The following is a 12,221-nucleotide window of genomic DNA, read 5'->3' on the forward strand; positions in this document are numbered from 1 at the left end:
AGGGCTTGGCCAACACTCTGGTGTTGCCATTCSCCCTCCAAGATCAAGGAGTGTCAAGGTTAACCAAATCCCACTGAAGACCTCATCCAACAAGGAACCACCTCCCCTCATCCTTTTTTACCTTGGACCAAGGCAATTCAGTTTTTTGTTATGCCAAAGGCAGTATTTCCAATGAAATCCCTTTTCTGTGGAACAGAAGGTCTGAAAGACTAATGGATTARTCTGCAAGCCATTACATCTGCTGCCATGGACTAATACCATGTATCCAATATGCCAAGGAAATGATGTGGGAATGTGTATTTGGGAAGGAATATTTAGCAGTGGCTAAGCTCAGCCCATTCCCAGATTTCYGTGGAGATCTGCTCAGTGTCTCTTTGCACCAAGGAGAGGAACCTTTYATAGATCTCGAGGAAATGGCGAGACCTCAAGTCACTTGGAAATTTCAAAATATTTGTTCCTCCACTGACTGTTATGTAAACCCAGAGTCTTGCTGAGGAATCGTTCCCTATGTAGGTCAGGAAAGGGAAAAGCAACTTTGTGTCTGAGTCTTGCAAAGAACAAAAGCAGATACTAAAAGTGAAGTATATTTTTAATTTTYCTGCCTGTTTCCTTCGAGCAGCACCACGGATTTTTCCAGACGTAGAGAAAACAGCTTTTTTAGATATGTACAAAAGTTTATTTTACAAACAGCAACTACTTTGGAATAACAAAATTGCAAAAACATAGAGCAGCATTAGAAAACCAGCTCAGGGGGRCATTTTCTATCTGAAGCACAATTTAACAGTCTTCACCAAGTAAAAACACCCCCAACCCTTCCCTCAACCCCTCCCCAACCGTTCTCTACCTGATGGAATATCTTTATAAAGCTTTGACTAAAGATATGAAAGACTTTAGTGACAGTGCAGTAATGCTTGATAACTACAGTTAATTGACCTTATTTCTATTACCTTTTCCTGGCCTTAAAAAGTCAAATCAGATCTGAAATACGACAAAAATCTGATTCTGGAGCAAAATTTTCACTAATAGGWATTGAATACTAATGGTTATATTTGAATATTTTGTTACACCATGAATCTTCTAGTTCTATTTTCTTAGTAAGGGAAAAAAACAAGTTATTTTTACTGAAAATGATAGAACTACAACAAATGTCACTGAAATATTAGTTCAGAACTCTGAGATGGGCTGCTTCTSTTAGAAACATGTCTGTAAATATATTCTGATTTGAGAACTAAATGTATTAAATACTAAAAAGCATAAGAAGTTTACAAAAGGGTGGAAAGGTTGCGTGCACACACTTTGTCACTAAACTCTATGTGTAGGAAAGGGGTAAGAGCAGAGTTTTGGGTATTTCTACAAAAGTGAAAAACCTCCATGGCCAATTCAGTTTCAGGAACGTGCTGTGGGTGGACAGAAATGGAAGGAATCAGCACCATGTACAAACCTCCCTTTGAACTCGCTTTTCATGTTTCACCAGTGTACCAAAAAAATCATCTAATTCGGGAGAGCTTAATTCAATCAAAGAGAATTGATGCCTAAGCGAGMAATTACCACTTTTCATTCAAAGCTACTGGGTCCTGATGAGATTGAGAAAAATAATTTCCAATATTTGAAAATGAGAAAATGAAAGCATGTCCAGATATTACAGAGAGTCAGTAATGGGAACTGTTGTGCTACAACAGTGCTTGTTAGCTCTAATCAAACCACATTCGTCTGTTTGGTCACAGACCCCAAGTTTCAGGTTACATTTTGCCATTAAAAATTCTGGTTCTCAGTACACAACTTTCTAAAACACCCCCCCCAAAAAAAGAAACAACTTCACAAATTATTTTTAATCAACTCAATCAGAATTGCAAAAATTACTCAATGGTCTTCAGCTTGAATCTATTTATTTTTTTTGCAAACCATTTACCTGTAACATAGAGTTGGTTTTGGTATTAAATTTTACTTTGCAAGTATTATCCATGCTTTTTATGAGGCATCCCAATATTTTTTTAGTCCTACTTCAACAAGATAAAGTTCAGTATCTGCAATATCAGTATCTGATACTCCCTACAGTGAATGGGATACAGCTACAAAGGTTTTATAAAGGAACGTTTATGGTTGGTTTTCTCAAAAAATGATCATGTYAGTTTTTCAAAAAGTGCTTTAGACAAACTCATGATACACTCATGTTTTACAACGTTCAAAATGTGTTGGAGGATGCCAAGCACTGTAATAGGAACTGAAATGAAAGTCAGGAAGTGTTTAGAAACRCTTTTTTAGTCTCTGAAGGACATTGCTGTTCGTCACAAAATTCCTGTTTTAAACATAAAAAGTTGAGACAAGTTGGATATTAAGCTCCAAACTCATTCATCACACTTCTGCTCACTGCTTGTCACTTTGACAATTCCCACTGTGCATCATCTCACCTTTTCCAGCAGAATTCTAGAACATCACAGCTCAGGAGGGATTAAGACAGAGTGGCAGGCTTTGTTTTCCTCACCTATATCCTGTGTAGAATGCAATAATCAACAATCAAGACAGCTTCCAGCAATGGAAACAGCTTCCAGCAATAAAAAAAGCATTTTCATCAACTAGAAATGGCAGCCTTTATAAGAAATTGACTTCACAGTTTAATAGTTGCTAGCACATATTTCCTAAGGTGTTTATAAACAGACTTGAAGACAGTCCTGACTGCTGCACTCAAAAAGTGRTGGCAGCAATTCACCTAAGTGTCATTCATGGCTTGGAAAAGCTGATTCAAGGAAATCAAACTGGGTTTTTTTATTATTATTATTTTGTAAAAGTTGCATTTGACATTAAAAAAAATAAAAAATAACATCAGCTGTCGAGCTTAGTCCTTCTCTCTGTAAGCAGAGATTTGAGTTCACTGTTAAACRAGAAAGTTTCAGCTAATTCAGCAAACAACCTTCACTTGTGACACTGTCAAAACAGTTTTTTTTTATATAACACTGAAAAACTTCTGGAATAGTTTCCATCCTCAAGGGGACGTTCTCAGCTGTATCTGCTGCTCTCACTGGGGCTCCTGTTGTTGGAGTAGCTGCGATCGCTGTCGCTGTCGGAGCCRTAGGACCTGCAAGGAAAAGGATCCAAATGCCTCAAAACTGCAGTTTGAGCCTTAAATTTAAAACTGCATCATATAAAAAATTGGCAAGATAGATATACATAAGAAAACACACATCTTTTACAGGGTTGTACTTCTTGTAACTAAAGTATTTATTACAAGATACTCAAAATTGAAATAATCATTAACTCTACAGGATGAAAACCCTGTGTAACTCAAAGTGATGGTAACTTCTTGCTTTACTCTGTTACRGCTAAAACTATCCAAAATTATTGTTTTGGTAAATGCTAACTGAGTGGAATGAGAAATGTATCCTAACAAGTGTAATTTTATACAGCAGGCATTTCTCAAATAAGATAATTTCACAAATCTATGAGTTATRTATTTTGTTATTTGAAGGAGGGTCTTAAAAATTAGGCCCCATAACCATAACAGAAGTGTGTGTGCATCTGCAGTGTGGAAATTGTATTTAAAATGTTTTGGCTTCTCCAGATGAATTCCAAGCTCAGCACCTGGCCAAATGTCAACACAGAGCCCAGATGGTTTCAGACAAGCCACAGGACATGTTCAAATTACACAGAATAAGCTTTCAGAGATTTTCCAGCCTCCCGCCTGTAAGGGAAGCTTTTTAAGTGAAAGGTGAGCATTTTCTAATCCAACACCATTTCTCTGAAGCTTCTCAATGTAATAAAGCAATGGGTTTTTAAGTTTATTCCCAYATTCTTTGTTAATCTCATTAATTTTCCCTCAAACACAAAATGAAAGTTGTCTTGTGGAAATGGGTGAGAGCCATGTCCATTAAGAGCTGGTATAAAGCTGTGAAAAAATTAATAAGAGAGGAGGATGAAGATTTACAGCAGTTTTAGAGACTCATGTGATTTATGACTAACGGGGAATATTAAAAGGTATAAAACAAATCATCAGGGATATTAAATGTATCTATAACTCTCTGTATCCCCTGTTCTACCTCTGATCTCTATGAAATGTGCTCACATACAAATATAAAAATCCCCTGGACTGAGGAGAATTAAAATTTATTTTAAATTCATCAGATTYGCAGGTTAAAATAGTCTTTCAAAATACATTCTAGGAAGTTAAAAATKAAATCTGGGTTGCAACAAAACTTTTTATTTCCCTTCCAGATTGTTTGAAATMCACTTCTGCAGGGTAACCAAGAAGTATTTACCATCCAGTGGAATTCTCTGCATACCAGGCAGCTTTTAATCCATAACAGGGCACTTGATTTAAATCTTGAGACCTTGTTCACTGTGTAGGTTTTAAGAAACACTTAATATTATTATTTTTTTTAAAAAAAGAAATCATAGAATCATTTGAGTCTACTGAGTCCAATGGTTTAACCCAGCCCTACTGTCTTCACTATTAAACCATGTTCTCAAGTGCCACTTCCACAAATTTTTAAYGCTTCCAGGGATGAGGACTCCACCATTTCCCTAGGAAAATGTGCTAATTTTGAATGCATATACACAGCGAACTGGAAATCAACCTTTTCTTATCCTGATTGCTTCCCCATCCTCATAYTTGGAATGTCAGGACTTCCAAATTCCTTGCTCACACATAGCTGGTTTTAGTTATAACTTTTGCTAAGTGTATTTCTTATTCTCATGGGGAAAAAACTGCACAYTGGCCTTATTAACCATCCTGTGTTTGTGCTCAGCAAATCCTTCTGCACCAGTGAGGTGTCAGACCCACCTGGATCTCCGGTCATAGCTCCGAGATCTCCGGTAGCTGTCGCTCCTCTTGCTCCTGCTCCGACTCCTGCTGTAGTAACTGTCATAGGTGTAAGACCTGCTTTAAAGGGGGAAAAAATCATTGAGAATTTACAATTTCTGGTGTAAAATGGTATTTTAAATGCTGGTTTAAAGGATATTTACAGGGAGAGATGAGGTACTGGACAGAAATTACTTTCAAGGATGTGGCAAACAATTCTACACTTTATAAAAGTTTCAAAATAACAACAATCTTCAAAATAACAGTAAAAATCTCAAATTTTATCAGGAAAGACATACTAAGCATCCAAAAAAATTTGTGCTTTTTTTTGTAGAGGCAGTAAAATTCTTGTTTGCTGACACTTCGAAAACAAGCAATAAAGTGATTCCGCTTATAACTCAATTTTGGTTTTGGTCACTATTCTCACAGTATCACCTGTAACTGTAATACCAGGATGGTTTGGTTATTTTCAGCTTTTGAAAATGTTCATTTTGTTTTGATTCAAGTCACCATCATGATATTATAATAACAGTTTTAAGTACTACAGATCCCTTGAAGTGTCCAAGGAGAGGATGGAGTGGGCTTGGAGCACCCTGGTCTAGGGGAAGGAACCCATGCCCATGGCAGGGGGTTGGAACCAGATTACCTTTAGGGCCCTTTCCAACCCCAACTATTCAGTGATTCTATGAGATTAAAGTATTTGTATAAACAAATATGTATTTATACATGCATTTATACTGAAGTATATATAATAAAATAGTAGCATGACATGTTATAGGATCACATATAATAATTATATATTAAAGTCCAATTTAAGAAATATAAATAGAAGTATACTTATACTGAGGCGATAGGCAGAACATTTCTTGCAGAGTTTGTATAAAGGTACAATCCATACCTGGATCTACTGTGATGACCATAGGAACTGCTCCTGGATCGACTCCTGCTATAGCTCCGACTGACAGAAACAAAAGCACAGAGGGTTTTTTGGTCAACCAAAAACAAAAGTGCTGAAGAGAGCAGGAGCAGAGTGGGATCAAGAGGAGGAGAACATGTTTGACACCATCTCTGGCTGGATAAACTCACCTACGACTCTTGTAGCTGTGGTAGGAACTACTGCGGCTTCTGGAGCGATCTCTGCTGTACCAGCCCCGGCTTCGGCTCCTGGAGTAGCTCCTGGACCTACAACCAGAAAACACCAAGAGAGAACACAACTGTGACGAAGAACAGCACAAAATGGGACACAAAAGAAGTTGTAGGTCTTTATCTTTCTACCAAATATTTATTCCATACTTGCTAAATGATAGGGCCACTAAGTTCATTTGAGGCCTGGAGGCCTTCTGCTCTGGAGCCAGGCTGAGGGTGYTCACCTGGAGAAGAAAAGGCTCCAGGGAGACTTTAGAGYCCTTTCCAGGGCCTAAATAGGCTCCAGGARAGCTGGAGAGGGAYTGGGGACAYAGGAAGAGTGACAGGACAAGGGGGAATGCCTTCACRCTGACAGAGATTTAGATTAGATATTTGGAAGGACTTCCTTCCTGTGAGGGTGGGGAGGCCCTGGCACAGGGTGCCCAAAGAAGCTGTGGCTGCCCCAGTATCCCTGGCAGAGTCCAAGGCCAGGTTGGATGGGGCTCAGAGCACACTGGGACAGTGGAAGGTGTCCCTGCACATGGCAAGGGCTGGCACTGGCTTTCAGGTGTCTTCCAACCCAAACCACTCTGTGGTTCTATGACACAGGAATGTTCAAAACGAAAAAACGGGAGTTGAAAAACAAAAACATGGCTTGAAAASATCAGAACATCCAAGTTATCAGAGCAGGCTGTGGGACTAGCACAAACTTCTCACCTATATGAGTATGTAGAACTTCGGGATCGACTTCTTGAGTGGCTGTAGGATATGGACCTTGTTCTGTGTCTGGATTTAGACTCAGATTTACTTCGTGACCTGCTGAGACTCCTGGAAGGGCTGTTGTCATCTCTGCTTGGAGATTCCTCCTCACTGGAACTTTCCTGGTTCCTYGGCCGCCGATTTAGCCGGGCTGTTTTCCTCACTTCATCAAACAGAGACCCAGGCCTTACCTTATTTTTAGCTTTTATTTCAATTCTTAAACCTGCTGGTTTAGGCTCTGGTGCTGATGCTACGTTTTTAACCTCCGTGGTTGTACTAACTGGTGCTAGTTGTAAGTTACCAACACCTTGCAAAGGCTTCCATTTATTGTCTACCATATTGCTTGGTGTATTTTCTGTAATTTCACTTTTTAAACTACAGTCTTTAGCACCTGACAGAGGGGCAGAGTTATTTTCTTGCCTTCCYGTCTCTTTTTCTTCTTTAATATTAATAAAGTCTCTAATGCTGTTTCCCAGTTTGACAGCATCTTGCTCAGGGGTCTCAACCTGCAACTCTTTTTTTATACCAGCACTTAAAGGTTTAGCAGTGAGAATGACAGGAGACAAAACATCCACATCCACTTTCCCTGGCGAGTTACGATCCGGAGTACAAATGTCCATGTTGTCATCTGTCTGAATAACATCTWCCAGCCCATTCTGGTTATTTTCTTCTGCTTGTTTCATCTCACTCTTGCAGGCAGCCACATTTATTCCTGAGTTGAAAATACTGGTTGAAGTGCTTGTTTCAATGGGCTCTTTATTAAGGTTGCTGAGATCTGGCGAAGCCCCACATGTGGTGTTTTTATCTGAAAGGTTTTCATTCACACATAACTTTTCACTATTTCCCATTTTATCTGTGACTATTTCATCCTTTTCATAAACTTGTTTTTTATCCTTTATGTCCCTGCTAAGCTGCTTTTCTTTTTTATCATCTTTAGTAACTGGCTTTTCATTTATCTCATCATCCTCTTCTTCCCCAAACTCAAGGGGGGGCTGCCAATGAAACATTTCTTTTCTTTTCTGAACTTTGTGTTTTTTCTCCTTTTTGCCTTTCGATTTTTCTTTTGCCTTTTTGGAATGTGATTTTTTAGGAGTCTTTTTCAACCCATGTTTGTGTTTTTTGGATTTGCCTCGAGTGTCTGCTGAGCTGGAACAAGAACTCTCRGATTCAGAAGACGACGACTGTTTGCTTGTCTTCCACACGCAGTCAGAACCCAAAAAGCCTTCTGAGGAATTGGATTTGTTTTTTATCCTTTTGGTTACACTGAGCTCCGTGTCAGACCCTGAGGTGGCCTCTCCTTCTTCTTTACTAGAGGAGGGTCTGGAATCTCCCCTATTATGCCTTGCCTCTCCTCTTTCAGAATTCGACTCTGAGTCCCACTTGCTACCTGAGTAGGATTTGCGTTTTGTTTTTGCACCACCTCTGGGTTGCTCCGAGCATTTCTCCTTAGCTRCTTTCTTTTTAGAGTGATCAGAATCCCTCTCCCCTTTGGCTTTCTCCTCCCCTCTCTCAGAACTTAAGCTATTTTTATCCTGTTTCTCGGCATCTCCTTCTATTGGAWAACGGCCTTCCTTTTCTTGGGCTGCTCTGGCTTTGGCAGAGCGCTCRCTGTCGGAGGAGAAGTCTGAGGATGACAAGCTGTCACTCTCCTTCAATCCTTGGGAAGACTCATCGTAGTCCTTTGGACGTGTGTAAGGCAGAGTGCTTTCAGAGCTCGTTTCCTGCCTCAGTTTGAGGCCCCGAGCTTTGGGATCRCTGGATGTGGATTTCCTTTTGTTCCTGTGCCTGTCCTCATCGCTGAGGGAATAGTCAGACGTCGACTCACTGTACCCCGACCTGTCACTGCGGTATTTGCTCGGGGATGGSGACCTGCCAGAAGAAGGAGATTTTGTCCTGGAGCTTGATGGACTCCTAGACCTCGAGTAAGACCTTGAGTATGACCGGCTGCGAGAGGACCTGCTCCTTGACCTCGGCCAGCTCTCCGAGCTCCTGTCACTGCGGCCTTTGGAGTAACCGCTCCGATCRCTCTCGGAGCTCCTCTCCTTGCGATACGAGGAGGAAGTGTTGGCCTCCTTGACGACCACTAAACTGTAATTAGTTTGGGTGGGAATTAAATGGGTTGTTTTAGCTTTCATCTCCTGAATTCGCTCATATGATGGCTTCCATGGTTTCTGCCCAGGTTTCCACCTTGAAGGTGGTGGGCTGTCACTTAAGGGGATCACAGGGAGGTTTTCTGGGACAACTGGTGGCACAATAACTTTGTCACTGGGCAGTATCACTGCTCGGACAGGCTCAGCAGTCTTGGTCAACTTAGTGTCATTTAACCGTGTTGAAATATTTCGTGGAGAATTGGGAACAGTCTTTTGCTGCCTGGGGTTAGAACTTGACCTTGACCTACTTCGAGAACGCGATGATTTAGAGGCTGACCTTGATCTAGAACTTCTTCTGGAGTAAGATCTTGATTTAGACCTAGACCTGGATCTGGACCTRTAGTACGATCGAGACCCTCTGCTTGATAAAGATGATGAGCTCTGGTCTTCCTTATCAGATTTAGACCAGTCTCTCCTGGATGAACGTCTGGAAGACAGTGAGGAAGAACGAGATTTCCTCTCACGATCACAAGATGATTTTGTCCTCCTGCGGAAGGAATGAGAGGATTCTACATCTGATGAGGCCGATGTTTTCTTTTTCTTYGTTTGCTTGTGCTTCTTGAAATGCTTCTGCTTTTTAGATTTCTTTTTATGCTTCACCTTCTTTTTCTCTTTCCTGTGCTTCTTGTGATGGCTGGAATATCTCACAGTGCTYAGATCTGCATAACCATTATGCGACCAAGACCTGGATCTCCGGGATGCACTTCTTTCATCCCATCGGCTTGTACAGGGATCACTCAACCTGCAAAACAAACAAAAAAGCCCCAAGTGGAAATTCTTTAAAACCTTCAGATAAACTAAGTATTTTTAAACTTAAATTAAAATACGTTTTTAAAAAAATCAAACACACACACTTTAGTACCAGAGAATTGTGTTTTGACTGAGTTTTTACACTCAGTTTAAGATACAGAATTACAGCACTGCCAAGAGCCACTTCTCTCTAAGTAAATCAGCCAATGTCAGCAAATTTTTGCATACTGTAGAACCTTTGTAAAGATTTAAGGTTTTAATTACCCCAGTCTCCAGGACTTTGACCTCTACAGCTACAGGATTCTTAAATCACATTTAAATACATAATTTAAAATGTATCTCAGTATATAAAAGAGAACCAGTGGAAACATTTTCAATTGTTCACTGATGGCTAGATATATAATATTTTTCAGTTTTTCTTTTGAGGTTTATCTCTCAATTTCATATCAAATCATCAGAAATTTTGGAGAGCTGACTTCCATCCATCCAACAACTGAAAGAACACACAACTGAAACAATAAAGGGTTGGTGCATGTGACTGYTTTACTCCAAAGAAACAATGTAATCCAGTTTGAGGATAAGGWAATCATTGAATCCTTAAGGTCGGAAAAGACCTTTAAGATMACCAAGTCCACCCATCATCACCACCACCTTGTTCAACACTAAACYGCATCCTCAATGCCACATCCACATGGTTTCTAAACGCTTCCAGGGATGATGACTCCACACATCCCTGGGCAGCCTGTTCCAGCATTTACTGTGAAAAAAARATCCTTATATCCAATTTAAACCTTCCCTGGCACAACTTGAGGCTGTTTCCTCTCATCCTCGTACACTGACATGGTACATCTACAGAATCTATCAAAGCCTGTCAAAAGCCAGGACATTTCRAACTTGCAGGAAGGCTCTTACTTGTCTCCTTTGCTCCACTTCTCCCCACTGGGAGCTCGGTACGTCCTCAGTCTCTGCATCTCCTCCTTCCAGTGGGGAGGGGTCTCACTGCTTTCCTCATCCTCGGACTCGGAGCAGGACCGGGATCGCGGTGGGGTGTGATAGCGCTGCGAGAGCAAACACACACAGCTGCAGGAAGTGTTTTCTTACATAACTACTGCATCTTTTCATACTCAGAGCATTCTGCAATGCCTGAGAGAGGCCAGCAGCTCACCCAGTTTTTCAAAACATGAAAGGAAGAATCAACCAAGAGGCCACTGATTCCCTTTTGGAATAACACAATTATTGCAGATAACTATCCTTGTTTTCAGCATACTAAAGCACAGATGTTTCACTTTAGTCAGACASTTCATTGCTTATAGGAGCAAAGACAAGGCCCATTTCTGAAGTTACTGCTGTTCAACTCTTCAGAAATGGGAATCCAGATTAAGCCATTTTAAAGCAATTAAAAAAACCAGAAAACCAAATTTAAAAAAAGCAGAACAAAACCTAATCACAAAAAAACCTCCCAAACTCTTTCATAAAAAAAGATAAATGAAGCTTCACATTAAAAAAATTAAGCTTAGGCAGAGCACTCAAGTAGGCAATAAGAACTACTTGTGCAGAAAGAAAAAAAGAACTCTGCTATTGCTAACTCATTATTTTCCATTACCCAGTGGGATACACACTCAGGTAAATTCTGTGAGAAAATCAGATGCTCCTTGACTCRATAAAAACACATCTGGATTTGACTCAATTATTTTGAGTCACTTATGAAAGCAATAAAAATGGCTTGGGGAATAGCGCTGTCCTCCCTGAATAAAATCACAAAGATGGATATATTGATTTATCCAGGTAATTACAGAAGTCTTTAAGACACCCATCTTACATAAAAGAAATAAAATCAAGATAACCTGCCACTTACAGCTACCCTATCATTTGAAGCAATGACTATTTAGAAAAAAGCTTTTGYAAAAGAATGGCCTAAAAGATTTCAAGGGTTTCATGGACCTCCCTAATKCTCACATATTACACTCTGGAACCTATAAACAAGTATTTTGGAAAACAGCAAAAAGACTTTACCTGGACAGGAACCTTTCCTAATAAAGACTATTRCAGATGGCAGAAAATGTGTTTCTCCAACTGCTAGCCCTAAATGACATATTTTTCATTCTTAATTTTGCAAAGACAGTGCCAAAATGAYGAGAAACAAGACAAACCCCAAGAACTGACAAAAGCCAATTCCACTCGGCTTTAAGTTATCTCCCCAAGCCTTTATTTACATAAATATTTCAAAACATTCAGTTTAAAAGACTTCCTTCAGTGGATCCCACAAGTGTCCAGGACAAATCCAAGCTGTCAGATGCAAAGGCAGCTGTCCCATTCCGTGTCCAGGCCGGTGAATAAGGATTGAGGCTCAAACACTCCAACACTTTGGAGCCCACATCACAGCCATCTAAGGTGTTAAATTTTGTAGCTTAAATTAATTGTACCAKGGGAATCAGTGGAAAAGAACTTCCCAAATCTAGTGACTATTGCGTAAGAAAATCATGGTCAGAGGACTCTCAGTTTAAGCCACTCTAATGAAACTTTTAATTAGAATATATCTAGATAAATTGGTATCTGTATATACACTTTTTTTTGGAGGACTTCCACTTGCAGAAAACATCTGGCAGCACCAAATCTTGGTTTGGTTTATGGTTATCCAAAAGCAG

The 12,221-nt window shown here is 40.0% G+C and overlaps 1 protein-coding gene across 9 annotated transcripts in view; it reads right to left on the reverse strand.

The window, feature by feature from the left end:
- Positions 1-591: 591 nt before the first annotated feature.
- NKTR (natural killer cell triggering receptor) overlaps positions 592-12,221 on the reverse strand; it is a 37,658-nt gene continuing 26,028 nt past the window's right edge. For 7 of the 9 annotated variants that reach the window (XM_057370861.1, XM_057370860.1, XM_057370864.1 and 4 more), the window contains 6 exons: positions 10,489-10,634; positions 6,635-9,568; positions 5,879-5,974; positions 5,691-5,750; positions 4,775-4,873; positions 592-3,073 (listed from right to left, as the gene is read on the reverse strand). In XM_057370861.1, coding sequence (XP_057226844.1) covers positions 2,995-3,073; positions 4,775-4,873; positions 5,691-5,750; positions 5,879-5,974; positions 6,635-9,568; positions 10,489-10,634 — 3,414 coding nt within the window. In that variant the 3' untranslated portion in view covers positions 592-2,994. The remainder of the gene's footprint in view (positions 3,074-4,774; positions 4,874-5,690; positions 5,751-5,878; positions 5,975-6,634; positions 9,569-10,488; positions 10,635-12,221) is intronic. The other 2 variants (XM_057370863.1, XM_057370862.1) reach the window with 1 other exon arrangement.

Source organism: Malurus melanocephalus, unplaced genomic scaffold (genome assembly GCF_030028575.1).
Source record: "Malurus melanocephalus ecotype Western Australia unplaced genomic scaffold, MMel_1.1 scaffold_135, whole genome shotgun sequence".
NCBI classification, from domain to species: Eukaryota; Metazoa; Chordata; class Aves; order Passeriformes; family Maluridae; genus Malurus; species Malurus melanocephalus.